Raw genomic sequence first — 23513 nt, 5'->3', positions numbered from 1 at the left:
ACCCATGGGAGGGGAAATTCAAAATCCAGACTTACAGTGCTTCTTTCTTGCATGGGTCAAGCTGGCTGAATCTGAATGGTAAAAGAGTTGATAATAAGTACTGCAGTAAGTGATCGATCATTTCTTGGGGTTTCATTTACCACCGCACATCTATGGCTGAAAACTTGGGTTAATAAAAAATTATAAATCTGTGTGGCAGTATGTAATGCACTTTGTGAAAAAGGTCTGGCATCTCATATTGCATTAACCTCTCCAAGTCCAGGTTTCATGATGTTAAGCACTAATGTTAAACAGGCCAGTACATAATCTTTTGACCTCCAGACATTCTTTGTATGAGTTACGTTGGTGGACTACTACAGTCTAAGTCCGGGTTTTTTCCCCAATATATTTCTAGCTTACTACAGTCTGAAAGACTTGACTTTTCTTTTTTTTACTTCTGTATAGACTGAAAATGATGAGAATGGCCAAGCAGACAATTTTTCAATGGACCCCCAGCTGGAGAGACAGGTGGAGACGATTCGAAATCTTGTGGACTCCTACATGTCTATTATCAACAAATGTATCCGAGATTTGATACCGAAAACAATCATGCATCTTATGATTAATAATGTAAGTAACAGGCTGGGTTCTAAATTATTTTAACATGTCTGTCAAATCTCTTTTGCTCATACAAACACACCTCTTGAATACAGCAACAACAGCAGGTACTAAAGAGAAGAACACCCTCCCATAAATGCCACGCTCTTGGCCAAAATATTCCACTCTTCTGCAGCAATAGGAAGTTCTGCAGCCTTCTGACAGTCTGGCACGCTGCCTGGAGTGCTTACTCCAAAATGCCAAAGATTGAATTCATTTACATCTTAATCAGAATATAAATTAATATTTAAATGTAAATCAAGGATTTTTTTTTTCCTGTCTTACTTTTGATATAAGAGGAAAAGGGATTTGGGAGCTCCATCTAGGCAGTCTGTGAGAGCAGCAGAGCAGAGTTGTGCTTCCTTTATTTTTCCATCTGTAGCCCTTTGTCACGGCTTCTTAAAGCAGTTCTTATTTTATTTGGGTTTCTTTATATTTTCAAGTTACTGTTTTCAAGGAATAAATCTAGGAGCCTCGGACACTGTTGTTTAGATAAGCAGATGTGGTTGTTTGATTTATTGTGTGTGTCTTTCTCAGATCTGAAGATTATTTGGTTAAAGAAATGGCTTTGAAATATCCTTGGTTTTCCACTCCACTAGTATCTCGGCCCCCGCTTCCTGGCAGAGCTCAGAATGGACCTTGTTGAAAACTAAGCTTAATATTAGTGCCACTGCTACCATATAAATTAATAACGGAGAGCACAGCTCCTGTTAGTTACAGGTAGCACCTTTTCTGTCAGGTCACCAAACCAATTGGTTTTTAAAACACAAGATGCTATAAGGCAAATCTGTTTGGAAGGTAGCATTTACTTTTGACTCAGAGCCATCTCTAGCCTTAGTCTGATGGATTCCATTAGTCCTGGGGAATTTGTGTTGCACTTAAGAGTCAGGTGGTTGGAGAGGAAATTTCAACGGGATTTCCTGGTACATATAATATGAGCGGAATTTTTGCACAAGGCAAGAGGTATTCCATTAACTTCTTTAGGTGCAGGGGAGTCAGGCTCCAAATAATGCTCTCGTCATGGGTGAGTTTTTACAAAAGAGCATGGGAACAATGGAACTGCCCTTTTTTTTTTTTCTTGAAATCATCCATGCTCTGAATTTATAGGGTGAGCTTGTTCCCTCTACTCTTTCCAGATCACAGCTAGCAACTTGCTCCTGCGACTTAGCACGACTCCAGTGCCTTTTGAAAGGGCTGGGTTTCAGCTCTCATTTCATAAACTGCAGAGTTCGCTGAGCAATTCCTTCTGAAAGTTTACATTAAATTTTCTACCACTCACCTCCTCATATGGAATAGTTTAAGGGTCTCTGGAGTGGGTGCTTTTCTCAGAAGTAGAATACTTTAGGATTCTGTACTTTCACTGTCATCGGCAGTTACATTGGTAAAGTCTGCCACGCTGGCTGACCATGGCACTCAGGAAAAACCTACTTACAATATCTTCTACCTTTCATAGCTGTGTTTGGGCTTGCTAGTGAGCTAAGACTTACATCTCAATCCTAGAATTTAAATTTGTGGCAAAGAATCAAAACATTTTAAAGGACTGTGAAGAGTGAGAGTGAAAACATTAACACACTTGTTGCTGTGCAGCAGAGGCAGTGAAATACCACATTAAAAGCAATAGCTGAAATATCAATTTTTTAAAAAATCAGTGCTATTAAAAAGAGAAAGAAATGCTGGAATTAAGACTGCTGAGCCCCCCACCAAAAGGTTGTGCAAAGACCTGGAAAGCAGTGGAGCTGTGATGGAAGGTGGGTCCTGTTGAGTTGTGTGTGTGTTCCTTGGAGTCTTCACAAGTCCAACCCATCCACCAGGAGTTAAGTGAAAACACCCTCCCTCCCCCTTAAGGAGCATATTCTGGACTTTTTGCTGCCCCATCGTGTTTCCTCCAAAACTCTGGAAACAAATCGATCCCAAGGAGTTTGTTTCCATGACAATTGTAACCTCCCAAGTTCTCCTAGAACTTCCATTCTGTGGGCCTGTAAATGAGCACTTAGTATTCAAGGGGAAGTATTGGACTCCAGCTCAGTGTACAGAAAATAATGAGATGCTGTCCCTAAGCAGATTTTGAGGTCTAAGTCTAGATTGTTGTATTCCAAATGCATCTCTTATTCTTCCCTTAGGGTGGATGTTGATTACCTTAATAGAAAATACATTTCCCACACAGAACGGCATTGAGTTACCCTTAGCAATTCAAACTCGCACAAAGAAAACACACGTTTCAAATGTTGTGTTTCGTGGTGCCTAGGCATTGCAGATTATACAAGAGGGGTGGTCCTACAGTAGACAGTGTATACTCCATAAGCAGTGCTGATATTAACCTCAGATGAGCAGAAAAGCTCCAAAGTGCTTGCTACTACCAGACTTAAGGTTAAGGAATGGGTTATATTAGCATTTGAGGCAGTGATGGATGTTGTAGCCTGTCTGCTGGTGAATGAAGTTGCACACCCACCTTATCCCACTATGGAGCGATGGGGCAGGCTGGTGGCAGTGGCTGTGGTTCTGGTGCAGGTCTGATGTCTGTGCAGGAAAAGGTTTTAAACCATTCCTGTGAGTCTGTTTTCTAGAAAGGAGCAAAGGCGTGAGTAAGTGTTGCTTTCTCTTCCTTTTCCAAGCTGGAGAACGTGGCTATTGTGGAAGATCCTCCTCTATCCAGTACAGTGCATCCGACTGTTTTCCCCTTCCAGAAGAGTTCAGGGAGTTACTCGAGTCTCCTGCTAGTGGCAGACAGGGATCTCTCATTATAATTGTCACAGGCTGATTTTTTTCAAACAGATACTTGTGGTTTAACGATGCTTTTACAATCAGCTCTGGCTTTAATCTGATTTTAGGCCGACGACTTCTTTTTTTGAAGTGATGCCATTAAAATGCTCATTTCATCGAGCAGAATGTGATGCTGTTTAACTATGGTATCTGTTTTTAATGTGGAGTTTTTGGCAATCGTGAGGAAAGTAGTGTACTCTGGCTCTTGATCAGTACCATCTACTGGAAAACAGCATGAGACTCATGGAAAATTTTTGCAGGCTTTGCTAAGAATTTGTGCATCTCCTGTCATACGTGAATGGAAAATGACAGCCAAGCCCAGGCAATATAGTTTTGTTTCCCTCTAAGGTCTGCCCTGGCCTTCTTTGATAGCTGAGCGTAAAGGGTCCCATGCCCGTGCAGTTCAGCTGCTCTCGCTGACCTTGTCTGAACACAAACTTTGCCTTAGTCAAACTGTCAGGATTTAAATCAGAGTTGCTAAACTAGCACAAACGGAGCGCAGGTTTATGTAATCAGAATCTTGGGAATGCATTATCGTTAGTATCTCCAGCTCGAAAAAGCTTTATAGAGCAAAAAGCCAGATGAGGAATAGATCAGAACAGCAACAAAAGTCTCAAATGCAAGGATTTAGAAGGTCAGCAGTTGGTCTATTTACCGCAGTCCTATTTAATCAGAGTACCTCTAGCTTTTTATCTCTCTTAATGTGGCCCAGGTTTCTATAACCAGGGCAGATGTAGCAGGAAATCAGGATAGTAAATGAGATTACTTGGAGACTTCTCCCTTCACTTTGAATGTGTGTGGATGGGATATTTAGAATCTGACAAAATTGTTGGAGATGAAAGACACCGTCTACAGTAGGGTAAATTGTTGCTAAGAAAATAATTCACAGAGATGTTATAAAGCCTAAAAATTCCTATTCCTGGAGGAATTTAATATTGGATGGTGTTGCTAAGGGCTGCCATTTACTTCTCAGCCCTTTAGAATTGGGCCAAAATGCCAGCTGACTCCTGGGAGCTGTTAGGAAGCCTGTTGGAAATGAATGGTAAACATAGGTGTCACCTTAGAGACACAGACCACTGCTAACTTCAACCACGTCCAGTCTGTCAAAGACAGACACAAAACAAGGCCACAGTGCATTGTCGAGTGACTGCACTAAACCATCTTATCCTCATATATGAATTGTTGTCTCAGAACATGGCTTCATCATTGCATTAAGTCCACTGGCGTGCAGGCAGCTGCTGAAATGTCCAATCCATCCTCTTCCAGCTGCTCTGTGGGCTACCACTAGGCCTCAGGCTGCTGCACCATTCGCTTGATCCCAGTTCCCTGATCTGACCGGTAGATTTGATGTATGGTAGTAGGAGAAGGAGATTAAATTGACATATGTCTGTCTCCTGGTTCCATGGATCTCACGGTGTCTTTGTTCAGTATTGTATTTTCATTAGGTTTTATTTTTTGTTTATTTGTTTGGTGAGGTTTTTTGGGGGTTGTTTGTTGTTTTTTTGTTTTGTTTTGTTTTTTGTCTGATGAAATAGGTAAAAGAATTTATCAACGCAGAGCTCCTGGCTCACTTGTATTCTTCTGAGGACCAAAACACTCTAATGGAGGAGTCAGCTGAACAGGCACAGAGGCGAGATGAGATGCTCCGCATGTACCAAGCACTAAAGGAAGCCCTAGCAATCATTGGAGATATTAGCACCAGCACGGTCTCAACCCCTGCACCCCCTCCTGTAGATGACTCTTGGCTTCAGCAGGCTCGCAGGTGAGGATCCCCATATCTGTTTTGCAATGAAATTTGGGACAGGCAGACATTGTCAGCATCAGCAGCTGCCTCCCTACCTGATTCTTTGGGCAGATACTCCTCCAGGTCTTTCCTGACATTTGTGAGGGAAATCAGAACGTTTTACCACATTTAGATATTCTATCGGTACGTATGTGAACACCAGACAGGATATTTGCCTTGTAGAAGACCATCTAGGGGATTTATAGCTTGTCTGATGCTTCAGATAGCAGCCACTACTGTCACCCCTCTTGTATATCCCATGGCCTCTTCTTGTAAGCTGTTATAATAATTCAGCACTTCAGGCTCCATGTCCTAGAAAATCCACTGAACAGAACATTATTAAAGCTCTAATATTAAAGTCCATTACATTTATTTCTTGGCTCATATGTTTATTTTTGACTGTGGTAAGGCATGCTGTCTGTGGGAAAGGCAGGTGTGAGACTGCAATATATGTGATGCTCTGACACTGAGAGCAAAGGAAAATACCAAGAAAAAAACAATTGTCATAGGCATAAAAAAGGGTTTTATTTCTGTTTAGAAAGTAAAAAATAATAAAACAAAAATAACAGCAACAAAAAAACACACACAAAAAAAAACCCCAAACCCCACTTTACTGAACTTCTTAAATCTCTTGGTATTTCACTAGATCACCTCCTCCAAGTCCCTCAACTCAGAGGAGGCCTACATTAAACAATCCCCCAACCAGACCTTTATCTGGCCGAGGACCCGCTCCTGCAATCCCATCTCCAGGTCCTCAGTCGGGGGCTCCCCCAGTCCCGTTCCGCCCAGGACCACTACCTCCATTTCCAAGTGGTGGTGAAGCCCTTGGGGGACCTCCCCAGGTTCCCTCTCGGCCGACCCGGGCTCCTCCCAGCGTCCCAAGGTAAGATGTCTTATGTTCCTGGTGGTGGGCATGGTTCTCTCCCTCTAGCATAACAGACAGATTCTGCACTGTATTGGAAAGTCGAGCACCATTGTTGAATAAGTCCTGTAACAAAGCAAAAATTGGGCATTCTCTGCAGAAAGTCAAAGGCATTTTGAGGAACCAATTTTTAGCACAAATATGACTTTTTGAAAGAGAGAAAGTTTTTTCATGGGGAAAAAAAAAATCCTATCAGTCAATTTGAAGACACTAGATTATTTTACATTAAGAGCCCCTGTTTTGGTTGTGTTATACCCACGTAGGGGTTCCCAGAGAGAGAGAGGTCATTACCCCTCCACCAGAAGAGGTGCAGGGGTACAGCTCCTCACTTCTGGCGTTCTCAGTCCTCACCAGGGGAAGTAATGGCTCTTCTGGGAGAGAACAAGAACCATCCTCATAGAACCAGTGGTACAAACTGATAGGAGTCTGATTTTTATTCCACAAGGCAAGTAATTTACAGCCAGTTGAAAACAGTCCATAGTTGTCTAACAGTGGAGGTCATACAGTACAAAGCCATTTGTTACGGAACAGCATTTTCATGACTACATCATTTCTTTTCCTTCCCAGGGCTTTGCATTTATCAGCATTTTTTAAAGTAGCTTTGCATATTTTATAATTTTGTGTGGCATTAACTGCTTTTTTATATAAGTTATATGAATAAAACGTCTTTAATATTTATTTTCATAATGACATAATACATGTAATCACTCATATATATAAATATCTGAAAGCCTCTGATTCCAAGGGCTTCAGTAACTTCCTAAATTACGAGAGGCATGGGCAGATTAGGCAATGTCGGAACAAAGGGTTTTCTCCATTTTTAATAAATTAACTGTTACATTAAAGCTAGTCACAGGTTGCAAAAAAATACCAGTTAAACACAAACAAAAAGAAAATGTGCACATTGAGAAGAGAACCTTTGGAGAAAAACTTTTTTGTAAATAGGTGAGATCTGTTGTAGTTGTCAGTAACTTAAATTTGAGGCTCAGTGTTTCTAACGTAATTGCCCTTAATAATATGAAAAATAAATAAATGAGGTGTCTCAAAGGAATGAGGTATTTTTTATATGTTTGCTATGAAAAGGGCGCTGTTGCATCAGTGCCTAACCATGAAACGTAGCCTTTCATCTCAGTGGCCATCCCATAGCTTGCTGTAGGACCGCTGGGGAGAGACCTGGAATTGCCTTTCTGGGAACAAAACTTCACGCTGAAAGGGAAGAAGTCCAGGCAGCATCCCCTCGCTGGGAGAGCCTGGGACGGAGCTGAAGGGCACTGGCCCCAGCGTTTCCCCTGTGCCATCAGAGGAGAAATCACATCCTAGATACAGAGATGAGGTCCAGGGTTTTGTCAGTTGTACTGCTGGAGAGAACCATAGCTCCTGGCATCTCTCCCCTTGCCTTGCACACGAGCATGTCTCCTTCGTCTTGCCTGGCTGTCATTTTGCATGGACACCGCTCTCCTGAGGTGGCTTTGCCAAGAGCATGGCTGATGATGATCTTTTTGATGCTAAAGTGAGAGGTGGGATGGAGAGCAGGAAGGAATTTTCTAGCACACAAAAGACACTTGGGTAAGCAGCCTGCGAACAACTCGGTTCACGACGGCCGCTGGTGGCATGCGGAGCAAGTGGCTGATAAAGGAGGGCAGTGTTTTGAAAATGCTGTAGCCAGATATATAATTGAATGTATGACTGCCTGACATTTTTGTGGAAAAAATATCTGCAATACACATCTTCTGGACTGGATCCTAGATGTCTTTTTTAGAGCTATGAAAGCCTCAGACAAAAAAAATCTCAGCTGCTTAAGCATGAAGGAAGGGTTGCCGTTTTGCTGAAACTTCAGGTTTCTCCTGCTGACTAAACTCGGAGAGAGGAAATCCCAGGGAAGGGGCTGCAGGGGAAATCACCTGAGGGGGACGGTGCAGCCAGCCCCTGCACCTATGCAACATTTCTTTTGAGCCCTGGAATTTCTACTGTGCTTGGTCTGGTTTTAATAACAGCCTTTGCAGGATCATAGGAAATTGACTCAGAAAATGGGTCTGAGATATTAAAAGGGAAAAAAAATATAGTTTTGAGGAAGAGTTCTTGTGGAAACTTGAGCTTTCTCTGTGACTTACTTTTGAACTGGGGCCCTGGGCTCTGAGCGCTCAACCATTTTCTGCAACAATTCCTTGAAGCGTCAGAATCTCTCATATCTCGGGAAATAGTTTAGCTTCCAGAGAAGAAAGTTATAAAGTTCAGCTAGCTTTCCAAAGGAGCTTTTTGTTGTAGCCTCTGTCACTGTCACGTGGAGCTGAAAATCCTGACGTGCTGAAGAAATAAAAGTTTTCTATTGTCTCCTGTTCTGCCTCAAAATAAAAAGATCATTTTCAGGGGTAAGACGTGGACCATCCTTTCCCAGCGAGTGGCTGAGCACATGTTTGGTTTGGAGAATCGGGCACCTTACAGTGAGATACAGCCCCTGCCTCTAAAAAAATCCTTTTTTTTTTTCCTCGACTTTATTAGCACTTACTCAAAGGAATTGTACAGAAATAGCAAGTTCTTGGCATTTTCTGTGTTCCTTGCTTAGAGTACAGGGAAAGGAAAAAGGTTAGGGGAGCAGGAAATAATTTTCTTCCTCGCTTCGCTGTGATTCTAAAGCTGGTTTGGGTTATGTGCTCTGAATATTTCTGTAAGGAAACAGAAACTATTTGCATGATACATGCCTCTTTTAATTAATCCCACTTGAGGTGGGTGGATGTCTCCCAGCAAAGCCTGTGAGTAAAGGCCCCTGGCTTTAAGGGCTCGATGCCAAAGCATATATGATTTGTGAAATATTCCCCACTGCCAGAATTTAGATTATTCCCCCTCTCTCTTAAAAGGCTGCAGTAGTATTTTGAAAGAAAATGCAGCTGTGCGCTGGCTTTGGTAAGATGGCTTTAAGCAGGCAGCTCACCGTGATGGTGTTTGCCTGCCTGATCTGGACCAATTTTAGTTCTACTGTGGATGCTTGGATTTATGGCTTTTAAAATGTCCTGAATGGGAATCTCAGCTTTGCCACAAGGAAAAAAATTGAATTGGAAATGTTTTTCTCCTGGCATCAGAGCCCATGGTGTTAGTGGGGGTGGGAGGGCACTCCCCTTTTCTCTCCATGTCCTGCTCTGCAATGCTATCATGGATTCATGAAGGCTTTCCTAGCAAAGCACTGGAGATTGTTGCTCACTTTGCCATGAAACCATACGTGACCCCACTTGATGTGGAACCCAGGGACCTGGTTGAACAGGGGGCTGGAAGGGCTGGACTATCCACTCAAGCATGTGTGTCTCACCCTCAGGTGTGCTGGTGCTTGGTCCCTGGGGACTGAGGGTGGTCTTTCCATGCGAGGCAAACAGCAGGGAGAGAATTCATGTTGTGCTGCTCGTGACCAGTCCCATACTCTCCCTAAAGTTTCCTCCAACCCACAGCCAGGCAGCCTGGAAGGGGTGATGGCTGCTATGCAGCTGTGTTTTATTATGCCACCAAGGCTAATTACATGACCTGTTGTGTTTGTAACTAATCGACATTGTAAGCCATCGTTACGTATTTCCACCAACCTGGCACAAAAAAGTACTTATACTTGACAGTAATTACATTTAGAGATTTCCAGACAAAGTCACAAGCACTGCAGAAAGCATCACTGCCTGATGTTTCCTGGTCTGCAGGCTCTGTACGCAGCTCTTTGATTGCCAAATATCAACCATTACCTAAGTTTTCTATGATGGATTTTTATGGATTAAAGTTCTTTGGAAAGATATAATTTCATGTCTAACCCTATGCATTGAATGATAAGGGGATCCCTTGCAAAAGATTGCTTGTCATCCTCTGATTAAAATCTGTCATAGTGCATAGGCATATGAGGCCAGGAACGTTATCCTGCCTTAGCCTGGGAATCTCCTCTCTTCTGAAGGTTTGACCTTGCAGACTTTAAAGCTTACTACTATATTTTTAATGCGATATAAATAATACTCAAACAGCCATTGCATCAAACTCTTCTGGCAGGATGAATAAGTGCCCACCTTAAAGCATTTGCACGCTGAGTTGGATGATCTCAATCTGAGAAGCAGAAGAGCGCAGCTCTGTCCAGCAGTAGCATCCTTTTGTCCTCTTTGAATGGATCTTCAGTGAAGGTTATATTCAAAAAGTATAAGCAGCAATTAGGGGTGTTTCATGCAAGCAGACAAAAGTGTTACATGGAGGTCTGCTGAATTTCAGGGGGGAAAGAAAGCCAAATAATAACTAATTCTGCATTTCATGTCTGTGATCAAAAGAATAAAGAGCTACACAGGGGATGTGAGGCCAGAGCCCGTCACAGGAAGGGATACTGCTCTTCCGTAGTCGATATGTTTCCATCTCTGCCTGTCCAAGGACCCCAAAATGGCAAGACTGATGAGAATATCAGTTATTCTTTCTGTGATTTCTGGTCTGGGCAAAGACACCCCTGTGTAATTTGTTACCAGTCTAATTTATATTTATTGTTGAAACGCACACCCAGTAATATGTTCCTTCTACTGCTGGCTGCTTCAAGCAGGAAACTCCATTTATTTTCCCTTATCTCTTAGAAAGGAGCTTTGCTTTTCCCCCTCCTCCACTGGCTCCTTTATCACTATTTTTTCTTCCCTTTTTTCTGTTCTTCCCTCGCTGTCCCTTTTTTAACCATCCTGTTTCCTTCCTCCTTCACCTTCTCCCTTCACTTGGTTTCCTGCCTGGTACATTTGTCTCCATTCCCCACATATTCTCTCCTTTCCTTCTCACTGTCTTGTCTTGATTTCTTTCCAACTTATCCCTTCCCTGGCACCTTTGTAAATCTGTCTCCTGCTCCTTGTGTTTCTGTCTTCTTTTAAAGTTTTTCAGACAGTTTTCAAGCTGTAAAATGCAATATTTGGCAATCTTTCTTAACAGCAGCCTGGTGTCAGTGGCTGTGACAACCGTTAGAAACACCAGCTACACTACTTAGGGGAGTCATTCTGCCCTGTGCAAAACCAGCTGAGGAATACTGGTCATCTCACCTGGGGTCATCTCGCAGCTTCGGTCCTAACAGAAGCCACGGAAGAAGTAGCATTCTGAATGAGGATAAATACTGGAGGGATGGGCCAGAAAGCAGGTCACAACAGGTTTTTAAAACATGGAAAATATCACAATACAACTACTCTTGTGGTTTCATTGTAATTCTGCAATACCAATCTTAATAAGAAATTTGGAACGGCATTTGCACAGAACTGATTCTTCAGCTGCCTGAAGTGTAATGCTGTGAGAGATACAGGAGGGTCTCCGCTTCTGCTCCAGGAGTTTCCCTGATTGCTGCCCCCAAAAGGATGGATGGCTTGCTTCTAGACTAGCAATAGGATTTTGTTCACCGCCTTCCTTCATATACCTCTGCTCCAGGTGACTGTCCTGAAGATCAAGTAAAACAAAGTCCATGGGATGTCAGACACTGCAGCTTAGGTACTGCATCTGCTGCCACTGACTTTAACACCCACTAGCATCTCCCTTCATCAGCCAGAGGTAGGCTTTCCACTTCACATCTTCAGCGGTCTAGGGATTTTCTAATGGGCAGTACACTGTTACAGCTGAACAAATGTATCTGAAGAGTCACTTGTTCTATGTGGAGTTTAGGTTTGATCTCATTTATTTTTGATTGTCTTTAGTATTGTTCCTGAGCTCCTTGCTCCTGCCTTATTCAACGAGAAATTGTTTTTAAATCAAGTTGAGCTATAAGAGATCCATTTGATTGGGACTGTTGCAAGTTTCTCTCAGATTTTAGGCTGGGAAATGGCTCTTCGTTACTCTTAGTGTAGACCAGTCCCATGTGACAGGGAAGGCCAAGAAAAAATTATGCGAGAGAGAGGAAGACAGAAGAAACCTGGAAAGTGTTGAAAGAAGTGATTCTGGGATAAAGATGATATTGTGAGTGCAGTCCTCAAACACAGTGGAAGCCTGCTTTGGGAGTGTCAGCTGGAGAACTGAATGAATAAGTAATTTATTCTGTTAGGTATTTTCAGCAAAAGTGGGGTTTTTGGTTTTTTTGTTTTTTTGGTTTTTTTTTGCTTCCTTAGCCTTTTCTCTCTCATGATACTGTTAGTAGAAGGAAGTGGTTTTTATTTTTAGCGTCTCTCAACTTGAAAAAGGAAAGTAGAATCAAACAACAGCAAATGTTGTTTACCAGAAATACAGGAACCTAAAGATGTGTTTTGTCCCCAGTAATTATTTAATCTCATAACCAAGTAGTTCAGTAACAGTTGCCACGAAAGCTGTGCAGGATTAGAGCTCGGGTGCTTAGCAAGGAATTTCTTGCCTTGTCTGAAAGAGTGGGCAGAATAGCAGTGCACTTCTAGCCTTCCTTGCGCTAGAAGAGAAAACATCTGACAGTAAATAGAGAGAAAGCAGTGATGATTTGAACTTCCTGAACCTGCAGGCATCCTGAAAGGCTCTCCTTGAAACCCTCCTGTCCCCTGCAAGCTCTATTGGATCATTAGTGAACAAGGACACTCAACGGCATCATTAACAACGGTGACATTGATAATCCTGTTGGGTGTCATCATGGATAAGAAGAGACGCAACTCCAGCTAGAGGTGACAACCAGGATGTTTGCTCCCTTTCTTGCACCCAGTAAAGAGAAGAGAGACAAAAAGGCAGAGGAAGGTCAAAGCTGAGTAGGAAGGAAGAGCAGAGCGGGCAGAAGGAGATGTGGTGCTCAAAGACAGGGTACGTGCTTCGCATTGACGCTGAACAGTACAGCTGAACACAGACCAGTGCACGAGACTTGGGGTACTAGGCAAAGATTAGATGTTCCTCCTGCTGATCTTGTGGCCCTTCTGTTGTCATCTTCTGTGGACAGAGGAAGGTGGAGCAGCATTCTGAATGCATCACTTGGCACTCCTAACTCTCTTTTCTTCCACGTGCAGTTTTTGATCCTTTTGACCATCCTGACTGAGGGTTTCTGAAAGGCTGGGGCAGTCCACCACTAATGGGTTGCACGCTTGCTTACTTGACATGTTCCCTGCTGAAGGGCAAACAAGAACACGCAGTTGTTAAGAATAATGGTCTTTCTTGATTGCTCCATTGAATTAATTTTTTTTGTTTATTCAAGCTGAGTTTTTTGTATGACACATTAATTCCCTGAAATGACTAATTTAAAAAAGCAACACCCACATAAACATATGAGCATAAATGTATGTGTGTGTGAAAGATGTTAATTTATGATGGTCATATAGAAAAACATAGCTTGAGTTCCAAATAGTAAATTAATGTAGTGGAGCGTCATATTTTGGACCTCTTTGCCTCTGAGAGGAGTATCTCTCTTTGAGAGGAGTATTACGTTAAATCACACACAGTGGAACCTCAGTAATCCCAATGCTTTGGAACAGTAGGAGCATTTGAATTAATGGAGATTTATATTGCTGCCAGCATAGTGGTGGCTAGTGGAAGGATCCATTCTTCCCATTCATTCTTACTTTTTTGTTTTATTCACTTAAAAGAAGTAGTTATCAGATAAAACAGCATAATCTAACGACTTTAACTTGCTTGCACTTAACACAAAAATTCTTCCTCTGACAGATTACTGTGCAGCTGGGTCATTTGAAATAGTGAGGTTCAGCTGGATGTATAGCTGTGCAAGTATCTGGCAGTACAGTCGCAGCACGCCCTCTATGCATTTGTGGAGCCTGATACATATGTGTTCAGCTGGAGAGCTGCTTCAGAGCTGGCATCCATCCTCAAACGCTGTGCTGAGCGCCTCACTGCTTCCGTTCCGGACTTGCCTGCTGATAGTAATCCTGTCTGCGTGCTTACTAGGGACATTTTATGTTTGACAAAATGACGTTTTTCAGTACAGAAACAAATTGAGAAATTTTTGCTGTCTTGGACCATTACGCAGGGGTAAGGGACCATCTCAGATATTCCCCAACTATTTTTTCCTTCCATCACCACTGAGCGCTGTTTCTTATTTCTCCCATAATCATCATTTCCTCTTGATCCTTGTCCATGATTCCTGCTTCATTCCTCTTAGTATCATCATCCTTTTTCTGCTTTTCCTACTTTCTTATGACCTGTGTCACTAGTATCAAGTGCCTTTCCTCCTCCTGGTTGTCCCACTTCCATGCAAGATCCTTTTTGCTGAGTTGATGTTGAAGAAACTCCGCAGTAGCCACGCTGCCTCTTTGGTAGGCCATAAAGAGTTTTAAGTATGCATAGACTGCAGACAAACTAATCAGGTCTACAAACCATGTCTTGCCTCTGTTCTTCAACCATGATGGCTACAGGAATTTCATTTCTGGTTTGGATCTTCCTCCAAATCCAGAGGCTGATGGAGGCTGAGAGGTACCGTATAAAAGTTAGGTTGATATAAGAACTGGGAGAAGTAGAGGCTAAGCTGCGTGAGTCTCTCAGGATCTTACTGAAACAGAGAAAAACGTATAAAAATAACATCAGTCAAGGCATTGTAACTATCCCAAGAACAAGGTACTTAGTCTCTCTAAATAATCACACAAACGAGAAACTATATTTATTCCTCACCTAAAGTGAGTCACTCTTTTGTCCTTTTATTGTATGCCTCCCATCCAGATTTGTATTGTCACCTAAAATAAAATCTGCCTTCAGTCAGATTTAAAGCCACTTAGAGGTTTTGTTTAAATATTTTCTCCTTAAATTCTGCAAAGACGATGTCACGTATCAGGATACTCCGTGAGAGCTGCATTGTAGGGATACCAAGATCATGGAAAAGGGAGAGAACAGTGGGCTTTTGTTTGCCGTTTCAGATGTATAGGATGTATCATAAAATATAGTTATGTGCATGCCTTCCCCAAGTGTTCTCTGGTGGTCACAAGCAAACAAGAATGTAAAATGTAAGTGGAAAGGAAAGCCTTTTATTTAGAAGTATGTTAGCTGCGCTCCAAGAAGAGAAGCCATCTTCTTTGCGCAGGGCCTCACATGGTAATTACAGCCGTGCTTTACTGAAAGCATATTTTGCGGACTCTGTATGGGGAGCGATAGCACTTCTCAAAAGGCAAATGCTTGAAGAGCTCCCATATGTTTCTGATCGAATTTTAAGTCTAGACTTGCTTTATTTAGTTTCTTTTGCTCTGCATTTGCCTAGCTAAAGTTTTTAGGAGTTCTTTTAAAACTGGAAAAGTGGGGTGTGCTGCTTAGGTTAAAAATAAATGTAAAACTTTTCCTTTTTTAAAAAGTTTTTGCATGGGGGTAAGAGTTATCCTCTGTTCAAAACCCCACTGAGCTCTTCAAAGGAGGAGTCTCTGCAGCAACATCAGGGAGTTATTAAATACATACTTAGTGCACAATTTTCATTGGTAAATTCTTTATGTCTGCTTAATGTGTGCTAGTTAGAAGAACTGATTCTTTCTGCAGACTCGTTTACTCAGCCCTGGGGACCTATGATCCCCTGCCCCTTTAGCACTAAGTTTTACAAACACTGTTTCCTTTTTTTTTTTTTTCTTAAAAAAAACCCAAAAAACACAACGGACTGAGCAGCCCGTTAAAGGGGCCAGGCAGAGGGACTTGGCCCCAAAACTCCAAAACCAAGCTGAAATGTTGGAGACAATAACCAAATTGGAATGACCGCAGCAGTGACATTTTTATAAGAACAAGCTTTCTATGAACCAGGAGCCGCCTTTCGGGCCTGGGAACAGCTCAGCACCACAAACGCACCCCCGGGCTGTCGGAGTTGGTCCGATAAAGCAGAGAAAATGCGGTCCACACCGTCTCTACCGCTATCATCTTCTGCCCTCAGACTAAACATCTAATTGGGCTTAGTCACATATTTACTCACTGCCATGGCAGCTAGTGCGGAGCACGGCTCTGGGGGAGGTTGTTTTTCTCCGGTTTTCCCCTGCTCCTCTCCACAGGCAGGCTGGAGCTCCCCCTGCCGCTCTCCGCTCCCGCTTTCCGCCCCTTTGCTCTGCGTTACTCCGCTTTCCGAGCGTCTGCCATCGTTTATGTAACCTTTGCTCAGAAAGTGATGGTGCCAAAATCATGCTAAAATCCCTCAGACCTGCATTTGTTGGAGGCACCCAGAACAGAGAAGAAGGTGGGATGGCATTTGCAAGGACTGGTTGCAGCTGCTGGTTGACAGATCTGGTATCTCGTGGTGGTGGTTTGGGCGCCCAGGCTCCTGCATCTTGGGGAGCACCCATGCTTCCAGTCACCATTCTGGGCATGAAGGATGGGGAGAGGCAAGAGATGTGCGGGTCGGCCTCTCCTCCTATCTTTGGGGTTGAGATTCCTGTTGGGGGGGAAGGGTCTGAATCCTACTCCAGATGTAAAACTGGTCACATCGTGACTTGTCACATCGTGACTTGTCACCTTGATAGGGAAATCTAGTGACAGGCACCTTCTGGGCTTGTCCTTCCCTTCCCTTGAGCTTTGGCTCATGCCAGTCGATGCTGTGTGCTGGCGGCTAACGAAGGTGAGGTTTCTTCCCCGAGCTGACCCCCTGGGCCGTGCTCTACCCAGGGACGTGTGAGCATGGCCACTCTTGCTGCCGTACTGGCACGGGGAGCCAGAAACTGCCCAGGAGACTGTCAGCAGCAGGACTGGAGGTGACTGGTGCTTTCGCAGGTCTTTTCCCAAGTGCTGCCTTTTCCCAAACATCTGCCACTCCTCTGTAAGGCACCTCTGATTCCCAGGGTGCAGCTCCTGCTCCCCTAGTCGTGGTGCGTGGGGTTAAGGACCAGAAGGAAGCCCTGGGCACCTGCATGGGGGCTAGGCAGCACCGGCATGGGGGCAGAGGAGGTGCTGGAACTAAGGAGAGGAAGACGCACACAAACGTACGTATGCAGAGCATCCCAGATCAGGGTGTGCATCTCCCTTGGGGTGGACTCACCATCCCTGGATGCGCTCAAGAAATGTGTTGATTTGGTGCTTTAGGACATGGTTTAGTGGGTTGGATGGTGTTGGGTTGGCGGTTGGACTTGATAATCCTTGAGGTCTTTACCAACCTTCATGATTCTATGATTCATAGCGGGAACTGCTGGGGGAGAGCTTGGGCACAGGGCTCCCCTCGCTGAGCAGACCTGCCTGTGGGGCAGTACCGCAGGGAGGAGGATGGCGTGTGGGGCGAGGGGACAGGCTTGCAGCATGGCACTGCGCCCCAGGCCCTGGCAGCGGCCGCAGCTCCTCGCCAGAGAAGCTCCCCTTGGGGGTATTCGCTTCTCCTTGAAGTGATGCTCTGAAGTGGAAAGAGGAGCCTGCTGGGGGATTCTTCTGTTCAGGTCTGGATTGAGCTAGAATGAAAAATCAAAATAATGGTTAGAGTGCAATAACAGCTCTGGTTCAAGGAGGAAATGGGGCTCAGACCTGATTTTGGTTCAGGTTTGGTTTGACTGATTTCCTGTGCCCTGGAAATCCTCACACTGTGCTCTCCAGTTTCTCATCCTGCTGGGCTAAATAGCAATTTGACTAAATTACATTATTTGAATACAGTGTGCTGCCTTCAACCTGGTATTAAAATGCATGCTTGGGCTTCTATCTTTTAAATTTGATATGAAGACAGCTGTATGCATTTTCCCTTGTTTGTAAATTGTATACACATGATACGATGTTTTCAGTAAGCGCTAAACAATGCAATGTGAGGCATTTCAACAAAGGAATAATTTAATGCAACCCAGCAGAAATGCAGAGCCTTAGAAGTGGTTCTTTATGAAACTACAAATTTTGGAAATGGATCCAAAAGACCTACACTGGAGCAATACAAGAAACAATAGTTAACACAGTAACATTTTTTCTGTAAGAAAAATACACCACGAAGAAATTATATTTTGCCTATTTTTTCAGCTTGTTGATTTACTTGAATGCTTCAGTTGGCATATTTTGTATTCGTTGCATGTTAGGGATTAAAATTCTCATTTCTTCACCAAAAGAGAATATTGTGGTACAAGATGCACTTTGAGCCAAGCAAGACTTTTTTTGTCAAGTGTAAATTTGTCTCTCGTATTATGTTCCTGTTCAAAGATGATTAACACATCGTTACATTCTTTTCATCTTCTATTTAGCTTTAACTGAATGAGACGTGTTTCCTTTGTAATCTTCGGAGGCAGGAACTGTTCCTGCTTTCACCTGTGGAGGACAGCGTTAGGGAGGGCTGTACGGTTTCTCTTGGCTGTTAACGAAGTTGTCTGAAGCTGGATGGGAACTGAAGAGCCCTCAGCATCCCACCTTGTTCAGAGCCCGGGTTCATGCCTCTCTCAGAGCAGCGGCACGCTCTTGGGCTGGGTTAAGGAATACAGAGATCACTGGTAATTCCCATTAGAGAAAATGGGGAGCAAAAACCTTGTGTAAGAGATGGAATAACTGCAGCAACAAAGCCCTGCTGGAGGGGGCTGAATAGCCAGCTAAGGGAGCAGACTGGCTGCGAGCCACAGTCTCTTGGGTATATTTCCACAGCACGTGGCAGCGCTGGGCAGAACTGTCTGAGCAGTGCAGGCGCTGGAGGTATTTTCAGCTCAGATTTTCCACAGGGTTTGCTCAGCGGTGCAGTGTTTTAGCCCAGGTGGGATGGAGTATTAATGAAAAACTCTGTAACAAAGCTGATGGAGTTATCTCCACACAGCGCTGATATGAACCATATACCGCAGGTGGAACGTGCTCAGGGATGGCACCACTGCTGTCAAACTCTTGTGTTGTGCTGTCCTATCAGATGGTGATACAGGGCTGTGCAGTACACTGGAGCCTGTGCTGATACAGCCATTAAAACAGGGGAATAAAGACCCTTCAGCACTCCCAGGAAATCTGGGACTCCCGTAGTCGATCGAGGAACGCACTAGTGGTGAATTAATGAATCCAGAGGCCATAGCCATGGCTAGGATTTTCGGAACTGGCCATTGATGTACAGCTTGGCGTTTGTGCCTCAAACTGAAGCACATCGGTGTGGCTTCAGTTGGCCCAACGGTGCAAGAAGCTGCAGGTTTTCCTGCTTCTGCAAACAGCAGCTGAAGGCGCTGGAGGCTGTCCTCCTGAATCCAGCTGGCCGCTCTGAGATGTGCCTGTAAGTCTGCTCTGTGGCTGTCCCGGCTGGGACCGACCCCTGGGAAGACACGAATGATGATCCTGCCCCGATGGTTTCCGTGGCACAAGAAGGTAACTGTGTTGGGAGAACACCCAGCCTGTGGACCAGAGCGAAGAGCTGTCCGATGCGCAAGAGGGCTAAGGCACGGTGTGTGTGTGGCAAACCCATCGCTTCCTTCCTTACCATGGATGCTCACGGCTGCCATGCTCCAGGGTCCAGGGAAATAAGGCTGTTGTGTCCGGGTGCATGTGCATGTTCGTGTAGTGACAGCAAGAGGTGCCGGGTTTGTTCTCAGTGTTTGTGCTTATTGTTTCTTCTCTCTCTCTCTCTCCAGTCGAAGACCACCCCCTTCACCTACTCGGCCCACTGTTATTCGTCCGTTAGACTCATCCCTGTTAGACTAAAAGAAGTTTCTGGCATGTCGTTCATTGTTAACCAAATTTGTGGAAGCAAACTGCTCGGTAACTGTTGCAATAACCAATGTATAGTCGCATGTATGGACATCTATAGGCAAGTAACCGATTCTACTGATATACTCTCTGTCCATTCTGCATTGTTTATGAGGTCTTAAATGTTTTGGGAAGGTCTGTGCTGCCTTGACTTTTCCTTTTGCAATAGCTGGTGTTGGCTAACGTACTGACACACGCGTTCACCCAGGCGACTGTGCTCCCAGTCCTGTCTCGTCAAAGGAGGGCTTGCCTCTGCGTGTTTGTGCATGTCTTGATCTGACCTGCTTCTTTCCTTCCTTGTGTCTAAAAGGAATCTTGCTTTTATTTGTACCTTTCAGGTTTTCTGTCATTTGGAATTACACAGTTGTGCCCATTTTCTTTTTGAACTGCTAAACTGGGCAGAGAAAAACAATGTGGTTTCTTACCGAGCTCTTCTGAAGGCCCCACACTTCCATGTCTCTCTTGCAAGAAGCTTGCTGGATGGCTGCTTCTCCTAGAATTTCTCCTTATCCAAAGTCTAGTTTTTAAGGAATGTCATTAAACTAGAAGGGCGTGTATGGGACAACTGCACGGCAGGATCCAGAGAGCTGAGCATTGCTTTTGGTCATTTTGTGGAACAGGAGATACCCATGCAGATATTGATAGATGCACGGCTGTAGATGGGCTACCACTCTGCCCACGGTGTGAGCCAGCTCACAGAGCTGTGGCCCAGACTGGCACCTGAGCTCTCCAAGGGTCTAGTTTGGATTTATTTGTTCATGCCAGTCGATAAAGTTCCACTATGCCTATAAAGATTTTTCTCTTTGCATCTCTGGAGGTTCTGTACACCTCAGATTCAGGTTGCTTTCCAGCTAGGTACTGAGAAGTGCTGGGCTGTGCATCCTAGCAATGGATGGTTTTAGCAGATGTCCTCTCTGCCTCTCTGCAGAGGTCCTCTCTGCCTCTCGTTTTGCACATTATCTATGAATGCGTTATAAAAACCTCTTGTCTTAACTGCATTACTTCACTTTAAACGCTGAGGGTCAGTGTCACCCTTACAGCTCAGAACTCACTGAGTTAACAGAATTCAACCAGCCATGAATTTAGCTTTGTTTCTTCAGAAAATATTAATTGCTGTTATTACAATTATGGTTACAGATCCCTAGGCAAAGCAATTGGTGGTTTCAAATATTTCAATAAATGTATTTATTGAGACTGCATGTAGGGTCCAGTATGCTGTAGCCCAGTGGTTAGGAAGAATCCAATCAAAGAGCCACAACCATGGGGATTTTGCCTATGAAGTATTCCAGACTGCTGATTAACTAAGGGTTGTGCTCACCACTGAACCAAAACGTGTTTCAGCTTGCGTAAGAGAAACGAGCTTGGGAAAGCATCGTGGTTTGTATGTTAGCCTAACTTTCATTTCCTGTCAACCTCATACTTGTGACACGCACCTGGGGAGCCTAGAGGCCAGCATCTGAAGTCCAGTGAAGATGGAGTTTGTCAGAACACTGCCATCGTGGTGATCTCAGCAGACTGCTTAGGTGGCCAGTGTTTGTTTGGAGAACAGCCCAGATCTCCAAAACTGAGTGCACGGAATCAGCTTTCAAGGGAAAAAAGTTGCAAACCCAACTACAGGCATAGTAATTTTTGCTACCAAAAAAACCCCACAAAAACATATTGTGATGATTTTTCTTGTGTTCTACACAGTTCTCCACTGTGTAGGACCCTCTGCTGTAACACTCAATCCATCTATTAGATGTATTTTGATAAGTATTTATAGTAGTCCCCACTGCTGCCTAGCCAGCGGACTTGTACATAGTTTATCAGAACTCTGTTACTGACCGGCAGCTGCCACTGACAGAGAGCCAGGCTCTGTGCCTCTTCCACTTCAGCCCCAGAAAGTTGCTTTAACCCCCAATTTTGTGATTCGTTCAGTGATACTGCAAGGCCATGGTCTGGGTTTACCACACCGTGCCCCAAGCACTCGACTCGGGTGTCCCAGGTCCCCTCTGTTCAGCGGAGAGAGGCAGCACCTCCAGAAGGTGACTCAAAGCGGTGTGGCTGCATGGAGACGAGGGCAGCAGTAACGCTGGTGAGTTAGGAGCTGCAATTAGATGATGTAACATGTTTTTAAATCATCCATACTCAAGACTCCTTAATTTATTTTAATGACTGTTTCTGTCGAGCATAAGGAAGTAGGGAGCCCAAACCAGCAAACCTGCCCCCCAATAAACTGTATTTCTCAACAGTAATCCTGAATTGTAAATGAAGCTCTCAAGGGTGGGTTTACCCAAGAGAGAGGAGGAGGAGGAGGAGGCAGAGAAGTGCCTGTGGCCCCACTGTCAGCACCATCTGGTTCTGCGCTTGGTGTTGAGGTCCTGGGACACGGCTGCACAGCCCTCTCTTCCTCTGCATCCTCACTCAGATCATATCTGAATCTGGCCCTGCGAACAAAACGCAGCACTCTTAGGTGTGCAGGTTAATAATTACCCTTGAGCACCGATCCAGAGTGTGATGATTTTACCCCTAACTTCTTGCATATAATCTTTTCAGAATAAACTGTATAGAATTGTTATTTCTAGGAAAAATGCTCAGTGCTTCCCAAGAAATTGCCACGTCCAATTGAATAAGTCCTGTCCTCCCAGCCCTGGCCCAGCTCCTCCTGCTGTGCAGTGCCTGGAACGGGTTGGTTTGTCACGGCTGCTCCTGATGCTGGCGAGTCATGTCTCTCCCGTCCCTTGTTCTCAGAGGAGCAGTCTTGGCAGCAGCTCACTCCATGCCTCAAGGACAGCAGGACGAGCACCGCATGGACCTGCTCGAGGGACCGGCCACCTCCGACTGGCCCCTGTCCCCTCTGCAGACACCCTTACATGGGGGGAGGTAAGCCTGAGCTCCCATAGCTCAGAAGTCCAGGTTGCTCTCTCTTTCTTTGACTCCCTCTGGCAAAGCTCAGAAGATGGCCCGGGAGCAGCAGAGACTCCTGTTAAGCAACCGCAGAGTTTCTGATCATATGGGAGGGGCATCATTAGCTGGGTGATGTATGTCGCTAAGTTTCAGGAGGGTGCTCATCTAGTATTGCATTTAGGCTGAGCCTGGGTCCCTGCCTGGAGAACATGTTCCTCCTCATGTCACAGCTGACCAGCAGCCGGAGAGCTTGTGCGGGCCGTAAATAGCACTCAGCCTTGAGTCTCAAGGGATCTTGTGTTGGGATTCAAAAGGTTGTGTGTTCAGTGGAAAGGCTTATGTACATAGTTAATGTGTGTTTATTTTATTGCTGATCTTGTTGCACTTTCTAAGTAAAAGTAGATTATTTATTATATTAAAGGTTATTTATTACATTATAGGTTATGGCATCTCATGTTAAAGCATAACATAGACAATATTCTACCCTCTATTGTAGACAGCTATGCTAAACAACATGTATATGGCATATCGAGATTGCTGGCTAGTTCTGTCTTTCTGTCTTAAAATAGTCCAAACCTCCTGAATTCAAAGCAGACCTGTTTTGCACCTGTGACCCCAGGGAGGCGTCCGACCTCTCGGTGTGCGCGTGGCCCAGTTCCTCCGCTGCAGCACTGAACCTCCTCCCCGGGCTCTCGCAGAACAGCTCCCCTGTGTAAATGAATGTCACTCTGCCTGTCTTTCCTCTTGCTTTGTCTGCAGGCGAGCTGATACCGATGGCTCCTCCCGTCCAGACAGTCCTCCACTCTTGCTTGATCTATGATTTGTCCCGTCTTGCCGGCCGTTTGCTTTACTGTCTCTTTACTTTTCCAGGATGGTGTAAACGATGACTTCTTTTTGTAAGAAGCAAATGGTTCATTTCTTTCTGAATTTTACTGTTTGTTAATGCCCTACTTCGTATGAGCCAAAACATCTGCCTTTGGTTTCATAATCTGTAAATGGTTCCTGGTGTTGACCTTTGAGCACAGCAAGTCGATTCCCGAAACTGTGGCC

At 44.4% G+C, this 23513-nt stretch overlaps 1 protein-coding gene across 1 annotated transcript; it reads left to right on the top strand.

Annotated features, from left to right (window-relative positions):
* Positions 1 to 444: 444 nt before the first annotated feature.
* LOC104460548 (dynamin-3-like) lies at positions 445 to 23283 on the top strand (the record flags this gene model as incomplete). Its single annotated transcript, XM_010077497.1, has 5 exons — positions 445 to 609; positions 4932 to 5158; positions 5826 to 6062; positions 22308 to 22439; positions 23223 to 23283. Coding segments are annotated over 5 exons (822 nt in total), but the record flags the coding sequence as incomplete, so codon positions are not given.
* Positions 23284 to 23513: the final 230 nt, after the last annotated feature.

Source organism: Pterocles gutturalis, unplaced genomic scaffold, assembly GCF_000699245.1.
Source record: "Pterocles gutturalis isolate BGI_N339 unplaced genomic scaffold, ASM69924v1 scaffold50888, whole genome shotgun sequence".
In the NCBI taxonomy this organism is placed as follows: domain Eukaryota; kingdom Metazoa; phylum Chordata; class Aves; order Pterocliformes; family Pteroclidae; genus Pterocles; species Pterocles gutturalis.
This window is presented reverse-complemented; position numbering and strand designations above follow the sequence as displayed.